Source organism: Panicum virgatum, chromosome 6N (genome assembly GCF_016808335.1).
Source record: "Panicum virgatum strain AP13 chromosome 6N, P.virgatum_v5, whole genome shotgun sequence".
Taxonomy (NCBI): Eukaryota; Viridiplantae; Streptophyta; class Magnoliopsida; order Poales; family Poaceae; genus Panicum; species Panicum virgatum.
In genome coordinates this window covers 46,647,179-46,670,206 of record NC_053150.1, presented here as the reverse complement: position 1 = coordinate 46,670,206, position 23,028 = coordinate 46,647,179, and the positions used below count along the sequence as shown (strand labels likewise).

The 23,028-nt window shown below is 48.1% G+C and overlaps 3 protein-coding genes across 3 annotated transcripts; 1 reads left to right on the top strand and 2 right to left on the bottom strand.

Moving 5' to 3' along the window:
- Positions 1 to 872: 872 nt before the first annotated feature.
- On the bottom strand, positions 873 to 18,755 carry LOC120680258. Its single transcript, XM_039961869.1, has 2 exons — positions 18,680 to 18,755; positions 873 to 1,516 (listed from the first exon to the last, which is right to left on the bottom strand). The coding sequence occupies exon 2, from the start codon at positions 1,514 to 1,516 to the stop codon at positions 1,094 to 1,096; it is 423 nt and encodes a 140-aa protein (XP_039817803.1). The 5' UTR covers positions 18,680 to 18,755; the 3' UTR covers positions 873 to 1,093.
- On the top strand, positions 15,052 to 16,352 carry LOC120678235 (fasciclin-like arabinogalactan protein 7). Its single transcript, XM_039959377.1, has 3 exons — positions 15,052 to 16,018; positions 16,129 to 16,196; positions 16,250 to 16,352. The coding sequence occupies exons 1-3, from the start codon at positions 15,410 to 15,412 to the stop codon at positions 16,350 to 16,352; spliced, it is 780 nt and encodes a 259-aa protein (XP_039815311.1). The 5' UTR covers positions 15,052 to 15,409.
- On the bottom strand, positions 18,033 to 18,782 carry LOC120680257. Its single transcript, XM_039961867.1, has one exon. The coding sequence runs from the start codon at positions 18,677 to 18,679 to the stop codon at positions 18,257 to 18,259; it is 423 nt and encodes a 140-aa protein (XP_039817801.1). The 5' UTR covers positions 18,680 to 18,782; the 3' UTR covers positions 18,033 to 18,256.
- Between the last annotated feature and the right edge of the window lie 4,246 nt (positions 18,783 to 23,028).

The window sequence follows — 23,028 nt, the reverse complement described above, 5'->3', positions numbered from 1 at the left end:
TATGAAAACGTCAGCGACTCTTCACAGCTTCCAAATGGAGATGGTTCTTCGTGTTGTGAATCATGTGTTAGACTGTTGACTACGGACCCGCGACCCAGGAAGTAAACGCAGTGCACCTATAAGGCTCTCTGAAGCAAGGTTACCAAGCTGTGGGTTGTTATCCAACCATCGATTCACATCCAGGGCAGACACTGTGCAATGTGAAATGTGCTTGTGAACTTCATTTTCCTGATCAAGTGTACCCTTAACGCATAGAAGCAGGAACAGGAAGGCAATACAATAATACTTTTTATACGCTTTTTTTAATAAAAAGGGGGAAACCTTTTCTCTAAAAAATTAATTTTTATCAGTGAGTTTTAAAAAAATAATTAAAAAGTTCATTTTATTAGCAATTTAGTTGGTCATTTTGACCCTAAAATGTTGAGCTTACCAAGCTACCGCAGGAAATCCTAAAAGCTTATACAATTATAGCCACCGTGAACAAAATTCTCATCCATATTTTTTTTCAATTGAAAAAGATCATTTTTGCACTTGCAGAAAATTGGATGTTATGGTTCATGGCATATGGATCTATTTGGCTGGCTGTGGCTGGTGCTATTTTATTGTGAGAGAAAAGTACTGTTGTCTGGTGATTAATGGCTGGTGTTGATTTGTTGTGAGAGAAAAATACTGTTAACTGGTGGCTAATGGCCGGTGCTAATTTGGTGTGAGAGAAAAACACTACTGGCTGGTTGACTAACATGCTAGCCGAACAGTAGCTTCAGAGTTTATAATGATAAAAAAACAACAAATCAAGATTGGACAATTCTTGGACCTCCCGGTCCATTGAAACGCCGGCATCTTTTATTAGAACAAAGCTTAGGATTGAGTTTCTTTTTAAAAAAATATTCTTATTAAAAAAAATGTAGCACCCAAATGCATATCTCACTATCAACTGTTACATCTTCAGAATAGAAAAAAAAAACTATTAGACGCAAAATTAGCAATGATGTAGCTCAATACAATATCTGAAGTGACGCATAGGAAAAAAAATAAATGCGAAAAATCCGCTGCCCAGATAACCCATGGTGGTCGGCAATTAGTAGAGAGCTTTTTATGCAGCTCTGGCGAGCTGGCCGAGCTCCCTGTCGACAGCCACCTTGAGGAAGCTGCCTTCCTCGACGACCATCTGCACGGGGAGGAAGCCGAGCCCGTTGGCCACGGCGAGCAGCACCTCCCTCATCTCCGCCCGGAACTCGTCCCGGTCCACCTCGCCGCTGCCGTCCCTGTCGAACCGCGCGAACAGGCCGCGGTAGAGCGCGGCGAGCTCGTCGGCCCGCACCTCCGCGTCGTCCACGCCGAAGTGCTTCTCGAGGACCCGGAGGCTCATGAGCTCGCCGGCCAACTCCGCGTACGTGAGCAGGCCGTCGTGGTCGGCGTCCAGCGCGGCGAAGCGGCCGTCCACGGAGGAGTTGAAGGCGCCCTCGTCCTCCACGAAGCTCCGGACCGTGCTCCCGTCAAGGATCTCCACGCTCATCTTCGGTTCCTCTGCCTACGCTCTCGCTCTTGGGACGTGTTGCGTGTTGGGGTCAGTGATGTTTGCTCTGGCAGGTTTGGCAGTTTGGCTCGGTCGATGAGGTGCAGGGGCGATTGGTGGTTCCGTTTTTATAGGCGAGCGGGTCGCGGCGACGGCGAGGGTGTGGTGGTGGTGGTGGGGAGCTGACGGTTTCTGCCCGTTGGAGCGCGTTTGGGCCGGCGGTTTTCTGATGACGGTGTTGGGCTGGACCTGCGGGATTTGACGTCGGTTGGATGCTGTGGGCGAGGTGGGTTGGTTGGAAATGACGCCAAGTCTTTATTTCCTTGGGCCCATGCTGCGGTGTTTCCTAGTGGCATGTTGGGCCTGTGGAGAAAACGTGTGGCACGGGTCGGTGCCGCCAGCTGCCACCGGTTGGGCTGCCCACACCAACGGCTTTCGAGACGGTTGCCGCGGACGGGGGCAGCGGCACAGTGTGCTCCCCATTGGTTGGTTTTCAAAACGTATACAATGGACAGATTATAAAATTTGGAATTATCGAATATGTGCGGCACATGCAATAGAGTATTAAATCTAAACGAAATAAAAAATCAATTGTATAGTTTACTTGTAAATTACGAGATGAATTTAATGAGCCTAATTAGATCATGACTAGACAATAAATTGCTATATAACACATGTTCTAATGATGGATTAATTAGGCTCATTAGATTTATCTTTTAGTTTACAGACTGTCAGACCCGGGGCAGCGGGACTGCTTATAGTCATAGAATATTCTAGAGTAAGGAATAGCTCATGGATGTACCTTATATCTTTTGTAACTACCTGAATAGGCGTAGAACTAGTTGTAGTACAAAGGAAACTACTCAATCATGTTGTAATAGGACTCCAACTGTACTTGGGTAGAACTTTCCATGTAACCCTGTCCCCCCGGATATATAAGGGCGGGCAGGGACCCTCTTAAAACACATCAACACCTAAGTCAATACAAACCACCACACAGGACGTAGGGTATTACGCAACTCGCGGCCCGAACCTGTCTAAATCTTTGTGTCCTTGCACCATCGAGTTCCAGGGCAGTCGATCCCTACCTACAAACCTTACTGCTAAGGGTATCCCTGAGCAGGCTTGACGGTAAACACCGACAGCTGGCGCACCAGGTAGGGGATTCGGCGAGTTCATCAGCGAAATCGATGGCCGGATCAAGCGACGCCAACAACGTGCCAGAGGGCACAACCCTCGTTTTCGGTTCCTGGGCATGTACGGCTGACGGATAGAGCGACTTCTCCAGCCACCTTGTCATGCCTAACTCGCCTAAACCGAAAACCACTGTCCAACTCGTCGACATCCGCAAGCCTGCGGATCTCGACGAAAAAAGAGTTCTACCCGAACTCAACTCGGACAACCCAGAAAACGTGTCAACTCCAACTCGAACTCTTGGTTCGGTCGAGTTCGACACAAACTCTGATTCCGAAAAACCCCACTTTTCCAAAACTCTTGGAAAATACTTGACTCATCTCAAGACGATCCAACGCCCCAAGATCAAAAACTCAGAACTACTCGATGGAGTAAATCGAGTTTCACGATCAATAGAGGGCTGCATCAAACTCGCAGAAACTGCTCTTGGCTCATCTACATCTCAGTAGAACCCAGAAGTGTTGAACCCGCCACAGAAAAGGTCGGGTGACATACTCTCAGGGATCGATCGAGTGAATTCCAAGCTCGCCGACTGCATTAAGACAGCCGAAGGCACCCTGCAAAACAACGAGCAGAAAACGGGAGGAGGAATCTGGTGAGACAAACCCCCGGCTTGTTCGGATGGGACCGTCTATCTCCAGAATACCTCAGAGCCCTTCACCGAAACCTGCTCACTTTCGGACTCCGAAACCAGCCGAGTCCTCGTTCGATCAGGACTTCGATCAATTCATGAACGGTGTCGACAACTTCGAACCATTTGATGACCTCGAAGACTGGTCTGACAACGTCGACTTGTTCATGAACGCTATGGCCAATCCACCCAAACATGCTGATGCTCTTTGGGAACTGGCCAAACTTAAAAAGGGAAAAGCCAAAGTTCCAGAACAATCCAGTAAATCAATTTTCAACAAAACCTGGATCAAGGAGCCTGAAGGGCTGACTCCCACTCAATCATGGCTACACTGGATGAACAAGAACGCCCTCCGTGTAGAGATGGGCATTCCGCTCCTCGCTCACCCAAAGCACACATACTCTAAAATCGGTGGCCTAACCGATTCCGATTTCGAGTACTCTTCCAACTCGGAGAATGAGCTGGATGACCTAATCCAGTACAGCAAGCAAGTCGAGTTCAACTCGGCTAAGAACTCCAAGTTCGATCAGGACTCCCTTCCTAACTTGGTTATATATGCAACGCCACAAGGACGGACAGTGCACCTAAGGAAAACACAAGATCCCAACACTTCTGGCTCACAGCCAACGGATCTGCCCTTCCAGCAGAGTACTCCTCTAGACCCGTCCTCCAACAAACAAGACCAACAGATTCAAGACCTTTGCCGTGAAATTCTCATGGTTCGCATCTCTGAAGTCCAAGAACCTTAGGGAGATCCCTTGGAGCGTATCAACCTCGACGACTACAACTCTGATGATTTCGACGAGTACCTTTCCGACAACATGAAAACTACTCCTCCCACAATCACATAAGCCCAAGCTACCATCAAGCAAGATCCGCCTGCACCTCCCCCAGTAGTGACAGTCACTATGCAACTGGAAGAGCAGCATCCAGCAGAAGATCTCTACGAGTGTCATCGCCTGCTTAACCAGAAGATGGCACTTAGGCGCCAGAGCCTCGTCAATAGTTAGCAGGAACAGCAGGGCGACAACTACGACTACTCCAACTGCGACCTCCGCAATGTGATCAATGTTGGTCGTGACGCGCGCAATGTCACCATCTCAAGGAGGAAGGAACGCGAGGAAGTCGAGTCTTACAGCCCTTCTTCCAACTACCGCATCCCTCCAAAGGCTCCCGCATCCTTCAAGAAGTACAAGCCGGTAAACACCCGTCCTCAGGGTAAACCGCGCACCCCACATCACAGAGAAACATCTCTCGGCGGAGCCAGGGTCAACAAGACTCTACAACGCAAGTGCTTCATCCACCCGAAGAGCTCTCACACGATCTTCGAGTGCGACTCACTCCGCAAAGCCCTTGGGGCACCTCTCTTGAAGGAGACATTACCAAAAATCTAGTCGAAGCACTCTCTCGATTAGTTTTATCTTCAAAGAAGTTTTATTCAGTCATGTAAACCATTGCTCACGTCTAAACGGGCAAGGAGTAGGTCTTAAGAGTCAGAGTCTGTCATTTTACAATCGCTGTAATCTTGACAAATCCAAAATAAAAGTTGATTTCCTCCGCAAATCGACTACTTGGCTCTCGCTCACAAGGAAAAGTTCCCCATCGCAAACACTACCCTGAAAGCTGCATCAGAGCAGCAATCGAGTAGTTTTTATGGTTTACTCTGAGTATTCTTTCGACATTTACGTCTTGGACAACTCGACGAGGTTCGTACCTAACAGTTCTATCTTAAGGATTACTCCAGTCCCGATTGAGGACACCTTACTCGCCCCGCTCGAGTAAGTTTTGGATATCCCTTCGACATTTACATCTTGGGCAACCCGACGGGGTTCGTACCTAACAGTTCTGTCTTAAGGATTACTCCAGTCCTTGGTTAAAAGGACATCCTACTCGCTAGCTCGAGTAGTTTTTGGATATCTTTTTGACATTTACGTCTTGGGCAACCCGACGGGGTTCGTACCTAACAGTTCTGTCTTAAGGATTACTCCAGTCCGTGTTTAGGACACCTTACTCGCCTCGCTCGAGTAAGTTTTGGATATTTTTTCGACATTTACGTCTTGGGCAACCCGACGGAGTTCGTACCTAACAGTTCTGTCTTAAGGATTACTCCAGTCCTTGGTTAAAGGGCACCCTACTCGCCTGCTCGAGTAGGTTTTGGATACTCTTTTGGTATTTTCGTCTTGGGCAACTCGACGGAGTTCGTACCTAACAGACTTGCCCTAAGAGCCACTCCAGTCCTCGGGTAGGACACCTTACTCGCCCTACTCGAGTAAGTTTGGGATATTTCTAAAATATTTATGTCTTGGTTAACTCGACGAAGTTCAATCCTAACAGTCCTATTTTAGAAATCAATCCAGTCCATATATAGGACACACTACTCGATAAGATCGAGTAGTCCGGGATATTTTGATAACAAGTTGTATACTATCTGGGTGACCAAGCAAGGTCTATCCTAACTGGTCAACTATGAAAATCACTCAAGGAGTACGAACAAATTCTTGGTACTCTAAAATAGGTTGACACGAGTTTCCTGCTTGCTCAGACTACCATGGGAGCATCGACTACGGAATCTTTTTGCCTCGAGTACTTGTCGGGTTCTACTCGCTTGCTCGAGATACAAAAAGAGTTCTGTTCTCCCTTAGTATTCTGAGTAGTTGTCGAGAGCCTCCTATTCTCCTATCTATCAAGAAACATTATAAACTCCTAACTCTCCAAAAGAGTTTTTCCCAGGTTGGACAACAAAGTCCACATGGGCTCTCCTCTAACTAAGCATTCCCTTTGAAAGGGCAATCTGCTTTAAGCTACGACTTTTGACACACTTCTAGTGCTTTTCCCACTTGGTTAATCTTGCGGGATTCAATCCTAACCGGTCAGCACTAGAGTTCTGATTCAGAACCATACAAACTCATTCCTATTCGAGAATACTTTGCCTCCTGAGGCACCTACGGATACAATTCTCTGTATCTACTATTATAATTGAGTGGGCGCGATGCCGCCTACACTCAGGAGCCTCGAGTACATCTACTCGACACATCAAAGGATTCCACAATCCTAACACAGAACAAGTACTTAAACATTACACAAATATACAATATTTGTTCAACTGAACTTCCGGCACGCTTGCCACCTCAATTACATTCAAACATCAAGGGGACTCAGGCTTGCTCAGGGATTCCACGATCTAGTTGGCCACCTGAAGCGTCCCCTCATGAGGGGTGACTTAAATGTGATACAAATATCAGTCCCAGGAGGCTAATACACATTTATTACATCAGATGGTACATCACCGTACAACTCTACGCGGTGGTGGGCAATGAAGCGCCACTATCACGAGGACAACAACTACAACCCAAACAAGAACGTGAAGCACAAAGAGGTCATCAGAGTCTTGCGCCATATGGAGCTTCCTGCGGGTGACCCTATCTACAGACAAGGTTGGGTGCAGAACGGAACCCCTACTCAACGTCCTCGGGAATAAAGTTGGGATCTTCCTCTGAAAAAAAATTAAGGGGTGAGTACAAACGTACTCAGCAAGTCTAACCACACCCACGGAGAGGGTATAAACAGAATACATGCACAGGGTGGATCAAGGATAAAGTTAGGGTTTAATTTGCGGAAAGCTAATTTTATGCATGGGTTTATTTGAAAAAGATTTTTCTTAAAGCAATTCTTTTGTAACCGGGTGGGGTTGATCCACACAGGATCCGAGTTTTAAATTTCTACCGTACTCCCCGTCCGCTGTAGCACACGGCACAGCTGCCGGACACTTTCCAAAATAACTCACGCCAACCCATCCATTCCCAGAAGAAATACTAGTTGTGTGACCAAACCATAACTCGCCCAGTACCGTGGGCACGACTATTCGAATAAATTTTATACTCTGCAGAGGTGTGCAACTTTACCCACAAGCGGGGTACCACAGCATGATTACCTTAGTGTCGGTGCAGATCCCAACAAAGCCATTATCCACCTTTACTAGACCTGACTAGCCACCACGGGATCCACCAAGGGGCCATTGACCTATCTCCGAGGTTTAACCGGGGCATAAGTCACACAGAGCTTAACCCTTCTCTTTAGTCACCCATTGCTCTCAGCTCCCCTGATACAACGGTTGAGTGGTTTGCACAATGGTGGAGTTAGGCAAGATGACACATCAACTCGGTCCTTAATTGTGACAAGATGGATATCTCCCAACCCTACTCAACCACATAGGTATGAGCACACCTTTTGGCAATTCACACAGAAGTGCCATCCATCCCATCTAACTCATCTTTCAAAAAATTGCACATTTACCCCTTCCCACACGCTCACACATTTTCCTTTTATAAAACAAGTTGTATCATATTCGAGGTCCTACGCATTCTAGCAGCGATTAACATCCAAATAGAATATATCATATTCAGACATTAATCTAGGTGGTCAAGGAATAGGTATAATAAATCAAGGGGTGGCTATCCAACCATGTTTTCAGCAGGCAAAACATATGCAGTTTTGTAAAACAGGCCAATGGGTTGCATTTATAAAACTGGGACAAAACATGCATCAAAGGATGAGATTGAACTTGCCGTTCTCAAAGCCTTCCGGGAAGTCCTGATCGAGGTACTGTCCTTCGGGTTCGGGGTCGCAGAATTGGTCCTCGCACACTTGTTCGCGGTACTGCTCGTCGACAGGTTCTCTCTCGTTCACACCGTGATCTACGACGCACACAAGCAAGCACACAATAAAGAAAAAGAATTAAAGGTTTTATCATTGAGCACGAATCGGGAACAATTAAGGTATAGAGATAGGAGCAATATTGTTGGGTGGTTTTCTAATGGCATGACCGAAACTATATTAGAAATGGCGTGGTAAAGTTTCAGGTCAATCGGGGAATGTTTGGCGCATGAAATGATAGATTAAAGGAGTGGTTAGGGCTAAACCGGGGTTCAGGGGCCTATTTGCAAATATTTTTGAGAGAGCAAGGGCTTGATTGGAATTTTAAAAAATCTTCGGGCTATTCTGGAAAAGGGCAGGGATCTATTAAAATTAAGTTTATAAGGTGGAGGTGCTAATTCCCTAAATAAATAAAAGTGGAGGGGCTTTTCTTCAAAAGTGACATAAGGGGGGACTCTTTAAGAAATAGAAGGAAGGGCAGGGGGTTAAGGGTGAAAATGCCCCTTCTTCTACCTCCCCTCGCTGGGAAATAGGGGAGAGCCGAGGGGGTCGCAGGCGGCGGCCTGGCCGGCTCGCCAAGGCGCGGTGGCGGCCGTGGGGAGGGGGAAAAGGAAGAGGGGGCCGCGGTGGTTCGCTTCCCCCATCTAATTTGGGCGGAGGCGGCCTGTGGCGGCGTGGCCACGGTGGCGGGATGCGGCGGGCGGCGGCGGCCGTGGTGGCGGCGCTGCAAGGTTCAGCGGCTGCCAGGGCTAGGGGAAAAGGGAGAGGGAGGCGAGGAGGTTCTTTTTCCCTCTTTACCTCGGGCAGGGGCGGCGCGAGGAGGCGGCTCCGCGGTGGCCGGCGGAGGCGGGCGGCAATGGCGGTGGCGGCGGCGCTAGGGAGCTGGAGGGAAGGGCTGGAGGTGGCAGGTGGGTTGTGGAGCTCGAGGGCGCGTCGAAGGGCCTCTTTATAGGCAAGGAAAGGCGGTGGAGCGGGCGGTGCGCGGTGGAGGCCGGCGAGCATCCCGGGTGGCCTTTAATGGCGCTCGGCGTCGCTGAGCGGCGCGCTGGGCACTGCAGGCGCGTGGAGTGCGTGGATGCATTGCGCGCGTGCGGCCAGGGCGCTGTGCGGCCAGCGGCGAGGGCGGAGCGCTGTGTGCAGCTCTGCTTACGCGAGCTCAGGCGCCGAGGCGGCATAGGCGACGGGACGACAGCGGCGAGTGGCGCGGTGGCGTGGTGCGCTTGGGCGCACAGCGCGCGCACGTGCAGCACGTGGGGGGCGGCGCTGAGATGAGCGGTGCACGGGAGGGCGCGGCAGTGAGGAGGGGGAGGAAGGAGAGAGAGAAGGAGGGAGAAGGAAAAAGAAAAAGAAAGGGAGAGAGAAAAAGAGAGAGGGAAAAGAGGGAGCGGCGGTCGGCGGGATTCGCGGCGACGGTCATCCACGCACGGCGGTTGGGCACAGCGCAGCGCGTTGCGCGGAACGAGGAAGAACAGGGAGACGAAACGGCAGAAATTGCCGTGAAGGATTTTCGGGAGGTTGGGAGCTCAGACGGGAAAGATTTTGAAACAGTTTGTGCTCAACAACGAAGAAGATTTTAAAATAATTTTGAAATTCATTTTTAGCATGTGATTTCTTTGGGTGAATTTTTGGGATGTTACACCACCACAGCAGTTTCTTCCAAATACCGACTGAATTGTTCTTCAGTACACTCAGCCTTGGCGCCCTTCCCAAGTGCGTCCAGACAAGTGGTTGGCCAATAAGACTTTACCAACCCGAGTACATGACCCACGTACTGACGGGTGGTTGTGGAGACATACCTTTCAAAGGCCTCGGGTACTTTATGAAGTTTCCCCGCCAGCGAGAGCGGTTCGCCTTCGTTCCCTTCCGGGATCTCCATAGCCTCGGCTACTTCTTGGGCAACATCCCTGATCTCCCGCAACGCGATAAGTTCTCGCTGCATCGAGTCTCGAGACTCGGATAGCTCTTTCAGTTGCTTCATGGCTCCCACCTTCTCCTAGTCTGAATCCGCCTTGATCTTCTTGAGCTTTTCAATTTCATCTGTGTTGTGGTACATAAGAACCATTAGATCCAGTACCAAGCTTTCCCGAATCTTTAAAGATTTTGCACAAGCTGTGTACTCGATTGAAATAAAATCTTATAAACACCAGACAGATTAAATAGTCGACTGCATCATGCATGCTAAGACTAACCTTTCTTGGATTGGGAAAGCTTCTTAAGCTTCCCCTGGAGAGCAACCTTCTCGGATGAGAGCGTCTTCACCCTCTCTTTCAGAGCATTCAACTCTGTCTCATCATGGGCTTGGCCACTCTCCCGCCTCAGCGCTTCCTGCAAAAACAAAAAGATCAGTATACTACTCGATCTATACTAAAGTATTCGAAAGTATTCGACTACTTACCTCCAGTAGCTTGAATGCAAGCTCCACCTTTTCTCGCAGCAAGTCATTTCCCGATGAGACCTGGGAAGTACTCGCTCGCACATCTTCAATCCTCCCTACAGTATTCCCTACAATTTGGGGATCTAGCGGAACAATATGCTACTTAATCAAATTAAGAGTAGACAAAAAAAGACTTCTTCAACAAAAGGAGGTGCAAGTTTACCTGCAGGGGTCTCTTCAAGCAGCTTATCATTGTCCCCCTCGGGAAGCTTCTCCCCATCATCTTCCTCCTCCGGAAGCTTGCCGCTTCCATCATCCTCTGGGAGCTTCTCATCGCTCCTCTCGGTGTCGGGCAACGGAGAATCCCGAAGCATGGCATTGGCCATGTCCTCCGCATCACGAGCACTTATATCAGGAGTACCCAGAGGCTTCTCCATCACCGACTTGGGGGCTGAGTCGTCCTCAGCATCTTTCCCCAAAACTGTGTCGCTGAAAAGACAAAGTAGTTATTAACTACTCGATACAAAGGCAAAATCCTACAACTACAAGTTTCAAGAAAATTTACGTAGGAGCCCTCTTAAAGGCAAGCTTCTTTGCGCCCAACTTTCAGGTAGGCCTCGCAATAATGACCTGCTTACCCGCATCTTTGGCATTATCTACATTGGAACTACTCACCGGTAGAGTAGTCCCAGTCCCCTTTAATGGGTCCACTATGGTGGAAGGGACAGTTTGTCCCACCACAGCATCATCCCCAGATGATGAGGTCCGTGGTATCTTAGCCGCCGGACTTGAAAAAGCAAAAACACAAATCAAAACTTGCAAATCGACAACTAGAAAGTACTCGATTGCAATACAACTACCTATTTACCTATCGCTAGCAGGTTGGGAGAAGCTGCTACGCTTCCTCGCCACCGACCGAGTACCCTTTGGATGCCCAATTTGGGTATCGATACTCGGAGTAGGGCTGAGCTCCCTATCACTCCTGTCTCCAGCCGCCTCCTCGTCTGCAGAACCCAGGATAGACATTAATATCATTTATATGAATTCTCATATGAGCATATTAAGACTTGGTTAATAAACCAAAAAGTCTAGAAGAGTAAAAGGGTGAATAAATGCCTAGCGGTGAAGGACTACTCTTAAAGCGCTCCACGTCCTCCTATAGAAAGCAAATCCTATCAGATTCACACTAAGGTAAAGTACTCGATCACTACGTATCGACTACTCTTATCAAGTACCTGCTTCGGAGGACTGGCAGCAGAAAAAGTATCAGGAACAACTGGGATTTTCTTTACATCCTTTAGCAGTCGTTGTACTCGACTAAACGCCTCATCATCCGAGATCTCTTCCTTCGAGTACCGTGATGAGTCAGCTATTCCTTGATACTAGAAACCAAGCGTTTCCCGAGCCTGTAACAGCTGGATTTTCGCTTCATCCAGTCAAATATGACTGCCTCTCCATTCAACATATTTTGCCTCAGATTGGCAATCCGTTCGAGCAGCTCAGGAATTTGACTCTCGTCGACTGGTTTCTTATTTCACTCAGGCCATTGGATAGGAGGGCCTGGAGTAATCGCTGGAAAGCTGTCCCACTTGTTTTCGATATAGAACCACTTGGGCTTTCAGTCGATTACTTTACTGCTAAGACTATACGAAATATACACTCTATCCTTCCTTTATCTAAGTTGGAAACCCGCACCTCCTACTACATCTAAAACGAAGGAGTCTGGCTGCGGTTTCAAGTGGAAAAGGAACTAGAAGACTTCAAAATGGGGCTCGATGCCCAGAAAAGCTTCGCACAAATGCACGAAGATTGAGATATGAACAAAGGAATTGGGGGTTAAATGGTGGAGCTGGATCTTGTAGTAGCGCAGGAGACCAGAGAAGAAAGACAAACAAGGAAACCCCAATCCCCGTTCCAGATAAGGTGTGAAAACAACAATTTCTCCCATATTTTCATACGGATCATCCTTACCCAAGGCAGGACGCCATTGGATAACAGATCTGGGAACCAAAAAACCACCCGAAACTAAGGTTTCAAGGTCAGATTGGGAGCACTTACTCATGTTCCAGCCTTCTTCCCGGGTTAGCTCCGCAGCCGCACCCTTCCCCTTACTCGCTTTCTTGGGGGCCATCCGAAAATCTACGGAGCGCTTCACGCGCATACACTAGCTAAACCCTTAGAGTTGGGAAGCAAGGAGAAGCAAAAACTTTAGATCTGGGGGCTTGAGAGCGAGAACAGATCTAAAGCAGCGAAAGTGAATGGCAGCCGGTGGGGTAAAACCTAGTTACCGTTTCATTTTATAATGGCGGCGGCAGCATGGTAAAAACACCCAATAGTCAAGTAGTCTGTTGCAAATCGCGAAAAAAACGGGATTTTATGAGACATTCCTTTTTCTAAAATTACATTATGGAAAAATAAAACACTCACATCCCTAGTCAACTACTCGACTCTTCTTTCCTCTACTGGGATTACATTCCAGACCAAGGAAAAGTACTCGACACAGTACAACTACTCGATATTACAACTCGAGTACTTTTTTCTTAACTAGCTTTATAGCGACTCAGACTGCACACACATCGCCTGGATCTCTTGGAGCTTCTAGTCGATGCCTGCTGCAGCTAGATCGGCCCGAGGCCGTGACAAAGCACAAACTTGTTATTCTCATTAAGGGAATAAAAATACTCGTATTCCGGGAGAAAAGTTTCAAGAGTTTGGAGGCAGATTACAGTAATCACCTCGCAAGTCCTCTTGTAGCATTTTGTGGAGAAATTTCTCCTTTTCCCTGAATACGTTGTGACAAGATTAAGTCTCCTCACTAGAGATGTAAATTCTTGGGTAGTCTCAACCTGGGAACCCAAGAGTATGATATAATAAGACTCAACCAGTCCACAGAGAACCTGCCTCATTGGAAGATGCAAGGACATGATGTCCAAAATGGATCCAATGAGAGTATGGGAGTGGCAGGATGAGGTAGCAGGGACTTCTCTTATCACTCGCAAGTTCTCTTCTAGCATTTTTTGTTGGAAAAGACTACACAAACTTCAGGAGGGCGAGAGCAAGAACACCAAGAATAAGCCATGGCTGCTACACATTGGTGCTTCTAGCAAGGGCCTCTCTCCCGCCTTTTATAGCCACAAGGGGCACTACTGGGGACAACCCGTGATGCTACAGTTGCAGCATTCATGGACGCATTCAAGGACGTAATAATGCAGATTCCCCATACAGTAACGTCCCACGTGAGCACACAGTAATCAGCCGTGCATCCCGGGTTTTATGTCTGAAGTTATTTCGGGTGCAATCAGTGTGGCGTATTCAATTGTATCATTTTTCTGGGATTTTACCCGAAAAAGAGGTCTTTTCGACCGGATTTGATGAATCCTGCAAATATTCTAAAGAATAAAATCTGATGCCACGTCTTAAATCCTTAATTCCAAATATTAGCTCGGGGGCTACCCGCAGCATAAGGAATTTTAATTTAAGGCTCGGGGGCTGCGGGATATGTGTATCAGAGATTTATTTTTCAATTTTTTTGGAAAATAATGAAGGGAAAAGACTGAAGTAACCCTCGGCCTGATTCTGCAATTCAACCTAAGGCTCGGGGGCTACTCCATATGAAGCGCGAGTACTTCGCGCACCACATATGATCAAGATTTCGGGGTTTGAGTACCTCACAGCCTCGGAGCAACCGGAAGTACTTGAAGGACTACTCGACATATTTGAAGGAAGGTCTTCTGACTACTTGAAGTACTCGAAGACGCCCACCAAGTACTCGACGCCTACAGGACTCGGTTACGAAGAGCTCGAGGGCTTATCAGACCCGGGGCAGCGGGACTGGTTATAGGCATAGAATGTTTTAGAGTAAGGAATAGCTCATGGATGTACCTTACCTTTTTTGTAACTACCCGAATAAGCGTAGAACTAGTTGCAGTACAAATGAAACTACCCGATCATGTTGTAATAGGACTTCATCTGTACTCGGTTAGGACTTTCTATGTAACCCTATCCCCCGGATATATAAGGGCGAACAGGGACCCAACGAAATTCCGAACAATAAAAACAAAATTGTTAACCCTGAGTCAGAATGGGCCACGAGAGGTGGCAGTCAAAGAACCAGCCAGCGGGGAGAGGGAAGTGGCCACATGGTATGTGACCAAGGTGGGCGTGAGTTCGAGGCATAGAGGATAACTCTGTGCTCCGCGCGCGCACCATGTCGTCACCAATTTTATAGCACACTCCTGCTGACTTCCAACTTCCATGACCCCATTCCCCATCCTCCATTTCCTGTTGCGATGCCATCTGCCCGCCTTCAGACTTGAGAGCCTTCCTTTTTTTTTTTGGAGGACAGACTTGAGAGCCTTCCGACGACCCCTCCTCTGCTCAGGTCAGTCTCCCTCCCCACCCTGCTGTCTCTCACTCTGCATTCAGATGTCTTGAAGTGATGCTGAAAGAGCATCAGGCTTTTGCAGAACTTGGGTCTAGTTCCAAAGTTCTCGACTCGAGGAGTCCCAAACCCTCGTCCTGCTTGCTTTTCAGAGTATAGGCTGAAGCAACTGTTCCTCAAGTAGAAGCTCTTATAGAATGTTTAATTTCGTGGCTGGTTTCTGGATCCTTCAGATTCAGGTGCCTTTAGATTTGTGTAGCTGTATCACTGGTTTATTCATAAGAATCTGAACACCCAATGTAGCACACCAGATCAAGCTAGGAGCACCTTTTTTTTGCTTGATTTCTGACTGATTTCTAGTCCAGCCCTCCTCAATGTTGAATCTGCACATGGCTAATATAGTAATACGTATTGAAATTTCCAATATTAATTTGTGTAAATTTGAAGAACAAGATGTGCACATGCAACCAGGAATGGCAACACAGATCGAACTCTTGAAGCTGACCGGCAACTCTAGTGCTTTCTGCATCAAGTTAGACATATTTGCTTGTGTTGTGGCCACTAGCAAACTCAAACCGATACAGTTACAGTTCAGTTGTTCAGATTTACACAGAAAAAGAGCACCAGATTCGATGTTTAATATTACTTCACTGTTCTTGCATGAACCCGCAGGAATATACTTTGGACCGGACAAGAAGTGAAGACTTCATAATGGTGTTCAAAAAGATCATTTTTGCCACGGCCGTGCTAGCCGTCGCGCTCTCGTCACTAGCAGTTGCTCACGAGACCAAGAATCCTGCTGCTCCATCATCCCCAATCGATCTGCCACCCCCGGTGCACCATGTCGACCTCGCTGATCTCCTCGACGTAGCCGGCCCATTCCAGACCTTCCTGAACTACATGCAAAAGACCAGCGTCATCGAAACCATCCAGAGCCAGGCGGACCACACCAAAGCGGGCATCACCATCTTCGTCCCCAGGGACCCAGCGTTTGCCGCGCTGAAAAAGAAGAAGAAGAAGAAGAAGACCACGCCTGCCATTGCCAGCCTCACCAAGGCCCAGCTCAAGTCGCTCCAACTGTACCACGCGCTCCCCAGGTTCTACTCCCTGGCTGAGGTCGGCAGCCTGAGGTGGCTCAGCCCGGTGGCCACCTTCGCCGGCTCGCAGTACACGCTCAACCTCACCGAGGACATCGGCACCATTCGGGTGAGGTCGGCGTGGTCGAACGCGAAGATCGGCAGCACCGTGTACCAGGGGCGTGTCCAAGGGGTATGCCACATGGGCCATGGCATACCCACGATCTGACCAAGCCCATGTAGTAGGCAGTTATAGTAACTTTTCTTTACTTAGTTCGCACTTGCATCGGTTGTTTCCGTTAGACAGCTAATACTCTTGGTAGACGAGTTTATAGTTGCTTATCAAATCATTTTATGAATTATAGCGGATTGTATATGGTAGTATTTGTGTCATTGTGTGGCATACCCTACGTTAAAATCCTAGATCCACCACTGCCGTGTACGGGACAGCTCCGGTGGCGGTGTACGAGGTCGACAAGGTTCTCCTGCCGTCGCAAATCTTCGAGAGCGAGCCCGTGCTCGTGTGAGCCCCTGCACCTGCCCCGGACGCAATGGTCCGCCGAGTGAAGAAATCATCGTGACAAGTTGGTGTTTGAGCTGAAAGATGTAAATTCCTGAAATAATCATGTTTAGGCACGGACAACACTGGTCTGTTCTCATGCCAATATTCTGTTACAAAATGATGTCTATAGGTAATGAAATAAAGAACAAAATAGACTACATATATTTCCGTATTAACACTGCATGGACAACACCTAAGTTGGCATCATCATTTTTTGTGCCCGAGGACTCGTGTTTGCCACCCTAAAAAAGAAGGGTGTGTTTGGTTGGGCTGTGGCTGTGGAGAAAAACTATTGTGAGCTATGAAAAAGCAGTTGTGGGCTCTGAGCTGTGGAAAAGCTGAAAGCCGTTTGGTGAAACAGCCGTGGCTTTTTCGGAAACACTTACAAGCGGACTCTACTCATCTCTCTCCCTCTCACTGACAAGCGGACCCCACTTGTTAGCCTCATCTTCCTCCTCCCAGCGGCCAATCTCTTCTCTCTTCCCTCTCACACGGCCCTGCACGGCGGCGACGACGGGGACCTCGCGCGTGCCGCTGCGCGGCGGCGACGGGGGACCTCGCGCGTGCCCCTGCACGGTGGCGACGGCGGAGACCTTGCGCGGCGGTTGCTGCGGAGGACCTCACTGCGGCGGACCTCGGGTAGCGGAGGAGCTTGCGCAGCGGCGGATCTCGCGCGGTGGCGGCGGTGGAGGGCTCGACGTGGCGGATCTCGCGCGGTGGCGGCTGAGCTCGCGTGACGGCGGTGTAGGAGCTCAAGGCGGCAATGGCGAGGACCTCGCGCGGCGGTGGAGGAGGAGCGCCTGACGCTCCAGAAGAGCTCAGGCAGCGGCGGCGAAGGAGCGCCCGGCGCTGCGGAGGAGCTCGCCCTGGGGGAGGAGCCCGCCCTGGGGGAGGAGCCCGCGCCGGCGGAGGAGCACCCAGCGCTGGCGGAGGAGCTCGCCCTGGGGGCGGCGCGCCGGCGGAGGAGCGCCCCGCACTGCAGAGGAGCTTACCCTGGGGCCGGAGCCTGCGGCGGCGGAGGCTCGCGCTTGGAGAGAGAAGAGACGATGAGAAAGAAAAATAGATCGAAGTGGTATGCTGCTCTTCATAACCAGTGGCAGTGGGTAATTTTGAGCAAAAGTTGGAAGCCACGGCCGATAGAAGCAGGGTCTCAGGTGCTGTGGAAAATACACTACGTGAAAGCAGGTGCTTTTGTAAACGCAGGTTGGGCTTGCTGGTCGTTTGGTTGGCGTTCGACTTTTTTCACAGCAAAAGCAGGTAGCAAAAGTAGAACCAAACGGACCCGAAGGCGGCAACGCTTGAAAGCCTCACCGAATACCAGCTCAAGACCCTGCTCCTGTCTGAGCACGGTAAACTGAGGCCTGAGCAGGCACAACCGCACAACCTGGTGGCCACCTTTGCCGGCTCACAGTACACGCTCTGACGAGTGACGGCATTGGCACCATCCAAGTGAAGTCAACGTGGTCCAACCGCCAGCCCCTGTTTGGAACTGAAGAGTTCATCCAGACAAGGTGTTGGAATTCGAACTGAAAGGAGTAAATTCCAGAAATAATCAATTTGTTCAATCACGGTGAACAACATATTGGTTTGTTCTCATAAATCAGGTGACAAACAAATCCACAGAACATGTATGACTAATAATCCATCGAAATAATCAGAGCAAATCTCTTTCAATAAATTACTCTTCCAATTACATGTGTGATGTCTTTATTTAGCTTTCAGGTAATGAAAGAACAAGAAACATACTACTAAATAAGTTCGTCGTGACACTCTGTAACTCGATGTTAAAATTGCAACCATGACACTTGAAATTCAGTAATAATCTATACTACTCCGATCGCGCAAGTAGTGATCCATGCATGTGAGCCTTTACGCAGCCTTGGCGATCTGGCCGAGCTCCCTGTCGACGGCGATCTTGAGGAAGCTCCCCTCCTCGACGACCATCTGCACGGGGAGGAAGCCGAGCCCGTTGGCCACGGCGAGCAGCACCTCCCTCATCTCCGCGCGGAACTCCTGGCGGTCCACCATGCCGCTGCCGTCCCTGTCGAACCGCGCGAACAGGCCGCGGTAGAGCGCGGCGAGCTCGTCGGCCGGCACCGCTGCCTCGTCCACGCCGAAGTGCTTCTCGAGCACGCGGAGGCTCATGAGCTCGCCGGCCATCTCCGCGTACGTGAGCAGGCCGTCGCGGTCGGCGTCCAGCGCGGCGAAGCGGCCGTCGACGGAGGAGTTGAAGGCGCCCTCGTCCTCCACGAAGCTCCGGACAGTGCTCCCGTCAAGGATCTCCACGCTCATCTTCGATCCGCCTCTCTCTCTGCTCTCTTCCTGGGACGTGCTCTTCGTGTGAGTGGGAGCTACTGAGCTTGGCTTGGTCTGGCTTGGTGAGCTGCGATGGCGTGTGGTCGCGCAAGTTTTTATAGGCTCCCGAGTGTATAGATGGTCCAGTCCGATGGAGGCGCGTCAGGACGACGGTTTTCTGTTGGCGGTTGAGGTTGGCCGACGGGTTCTGACGTCGGCAAGATGCCGTGGGCGCCGGCCGTGCGCGTGCCTCGGCTGCGAAGGGAGAATGTGCGCGGCACGAGAATGTGGGCGGTAGATGCCGAGGCGGTGCCGACAATAGTTTCCACTTCGCAAGTGGGAAGGATGTGTCCGTGCGGGTCGGTGCGAAAGGTGGCGCGGCAAAAACAATGGCTTTGCGGTGCCTCTATGCGACCTTGGCTAAAAGCAAACCACGGCCTTTTCTTGCTTTCTTTGACCTCTGCGCTCTGCAAAGCATCGGCTGCAAGCCTGCAACATGAGAGCGCCCACCTTTATTCAATAACTCAATTCCTATTATTTTTTATAAAAAATGTATTTGTAGTATTTCTCAAGTACTCTCTCCGTCCCAAAAGAATGTAAATCTAACCGAATTTGTATAAAATAGTATATATATATATATATTACAACATAAATATTATTAGATTAATCATGTTATATATTTCTATGCCACATCAATTCGGAGACACAAATGTTAGTATTTTTTGTATAAATTTAGTCAAAATTAAAAGTATTTGCCTTCTTGAGAAGCGAGATTTATATTTTTTTGGGACGGGAGAGTACATTTAAAAAATCGCAATAGTATAAACGGGCTTCAAAAAATAAAACAGCCCACAACTTTCCCCTCTCTACCAAACAACCCATTCTACCCCTGGGGCCCAGGACCCCCTCCCCTGTCGGCCTGCTCTCCCCCGAGCCCACACCCGCAGCCCACCCCAATCATCCCTGCCTGCTGCCCAAACCTGCTCGCACCCCTACCATGACCATTCCTCATCCGAGCAGGCAACCCCAGGACCTAGGTGGCGACGGCGGCCGTTCACGGGCAGGTCGCCACAGTGGCCGGCAGGGCCGAGCCATGAAGGCGCAAGGCCGGACTGCCGCCCAGAGGGGCCGCACTGATGTTGTTAGCTTTTTTTATTGTACAAAATCTTAGAAAATTGTATAAAATTATAGAAAATTGTACGATATTGAAGAAAATTGTAAAAAAGTTATAGCAAATTGTTGAAATTATAGCAAATTTTTAAAAATATATGCAATATTTTTCATCTCCAGCTTTCATATATACTTTTTGTATAAAAAATTATATGTGTATATGACTTGATTAATTTTAATTATATTATAAATTTTTTATTCAGTAGTAAATATTTCTATTGCACATTGTATAAACTAATTTTTTTGATGAAGAAACTTTGCATTGCATCTAGAAATTGATTGATTAAATCTAGAAAAAATGTATGAATATACGTGATGCACAACTTGCACTATACAATCGAAAGCACATCGATCACGATGTGATGTACAACTTTATGTATTTATTGTAGAGAATTGTTGTTATATGAGTTGATTATTTTTATTGTTACCTAATGTTTTATATGAAATTCTGTGATGTACAACTTCATGTATTTATTGTAGAAAATTGTAAATTGCATATGGGAAATATGAGTTCATTAATTTCGTTATTGTTATTATATTCCTAGTGTGAAAAATATCACTTAACGGTACACAATCGAAAGCACGATCGAGATCCATCAAATATCTAAATTTTCATGACATGTAATCGCAAATATGACATATTGTATCATACAGAATCACATATATCGCATGTATATGATACAAATTTGGAAAATACTGATTTCATTTTCATCCCTAAGTGTGAAATATGCTTTGTTTGCAAAAGAATCGAAATGGGACCCAGCCATGATGATGACAATGAGTTCCTTCACAGTATAATTCGTGAAGGTACCCAGCACGAAGGCTCTGTCCAACAAGATGCACCAGAGGATGATGGCAGCCAATATCTCAATGATACTGGTGATGACAATGTTGATCACTCAGAAGAAATTGCTATATGTTGGAGCCCAGGTATATTGTATTTGTGCATGTATACAAATATGATATGAATTCTCTATATATGTATAGCGTGTATTAATAGATATTTTTCTAGGAATCTAGATCGAGGAAGGCAAAACATAAACGAGGATCGAACAAAAAGATGGAGGGGCGTACCGACATCACCTCATTGCACTTAGATGGTGAACCAAAGTCTTCCAAGGATGTTAAGATGACATTGGTCAATCAATGTGGATATTATGTCAGGGAAAACATCCCCATTAGATACAAGCTATGGAAGAGAAACAAATGCATTGATAATGATGCTGATATCGGCTCTGACACTGAGAAGGAAATGTTATAGGCATATGTGAAAAGACACTTCAATTTTCTAGAAGATAAAGATGAAATCTCGAAGACTTGGGTCATGAAGAAGATGGTTATTTCTTTCTAGAAGTTCAAAAAAATGAACAAAAACTACATCAGAAAGAGCCTCACACCAGAATTTGAGCAAATCTTCAAGAAGCAACATCCTTTTTGGGATGCATTCGTGCAGTACAAGTTGTCCGAGGATAGTGAGGAGCAAAAAAAAAAGGAACAAAAAGAATGCAAGAAAATAGAAGCACTTCCATCATCTTGGGCAAGGAGGTTATTCGGCGGTAGTTCCGAAATGGCAAAAGAACTCACTACACTACTACAAAAAACTTAATAGAGGCAGGCGAAACAGATTAACAGAGGCAGTTTTTGCAACCACCTCAGACCAAACAGCTCAGAAAGTAATCTATTTTCCGAGGCGGTTATGTGCCCGTCTCAGTTAATCAATTAAAAAAATAAAAACCCGTGACAAGCCCACTAAGCCCATCATGGGCCCGCCAAGCCCATGTAAGCGGGCTGCGCCTCTCGCTGCCGCCCGTCCACCGGCACTCGGGGGCGCCGGCCGTCGCCCGCAACCCCAAGCCTGCCGTCCTGGAGCCGCCCGCGGCCGCTGCTCCGACCAACCACCGCCTCGAGCCCACTGTCGTGCTGTGGGAGAGATAGAGGGAGGGGAGGTGAGGGAGGAGAGGGGGAGGGTGAGGGTGAGGGTCAGGCCGCGCCATGCGAGAGACAGAGAGAGATAGTCAGAAGAAAACCCTAACCCAAGTATATATACTTGGAGTCAACTACCGGGCTGGGTTGGACTTTTCTAAGTCTAGTTGGGCTTGAATTGAGGCAGGCTTTTGAAACTTGACTGCCTCTGAAAATAGGAGTATTAACCGAACGGTCATCTTAACACTGACCATCTTTGTTAATCAATTTTGCGAGGTGGTTTTCTTAACCATCTCGGTTAATAAGAAATGACCATCTCGGTTAATGCTGAGCATTAACAGAGGCAGTTATTTTTTATGCTAGCCTCAAAGCTGCTGAAAAAGACCTCTGTTAATGTATGTTTGTAGTAGTGTTACAAGAAGAATCGCACCCATGACTTTAAACAGCCCGTTGTGAGCAAAGCAGTTCTTCTATGCTCATGGAGTAAACAGCCCGTTGTGAGCAAAGCAGTTCTTCTATGCTCATGGAGGCACATTGAATATGGAAGATGGCTCGTTTGCGACAAGCGTCGCCATAAGAGAAGTGGCCGACAGGCTCGATGTGGCACTAAAGGTCATGTCTGAAGGCAGTTTGAAGCCTGACAGAGAGAATGATGAGCTAACGTACGCTTTTGGGACACTGGAACACACAATACATGTCCGAGGCACGGGCGTAGTTCCATGAAAGTATGACTTTAGTGCTGATATCAAGACTTATCGAAGCTGATGCAGAAGGAAGGCTAAACAGGAAGAATAGATCCATGCCCTTGAAGAACAGATAACTTGCTAAACAGGAAGAATAGATCCATGCCCTTGAAGAACAGATAACTTCGATTGAAGGTGCAATGGCAGCTAGCCAATAACAGCAATAAGAAGCTAGATCAACTGCTCATTTGGAGAGCAGCCCCGGTCTCGACGACGTAGCAGCGTCACTTTTACGGAGCACTCAGTCGGAGAATGAACTGAATTATTAAACTGAAATGGTTGCGAACAACCCACAATGTTACCCCATGGACGACATCACCGTGTGGACCCCTGTGAGCTTCTTTATCAGCAGAGGAAAAAGATCAAATTAGTCACTCACGGTATTGCTGAAGTACCAATCCAAGGCGGGACAGTTCATGGCATGCCGATTCCTGAAGGATATGCTAGAGTAATGGTTGACCAAGTCGAGAAAGGATGGGAAGACCTTGACCTCGAGATCCCTGGAGGTGA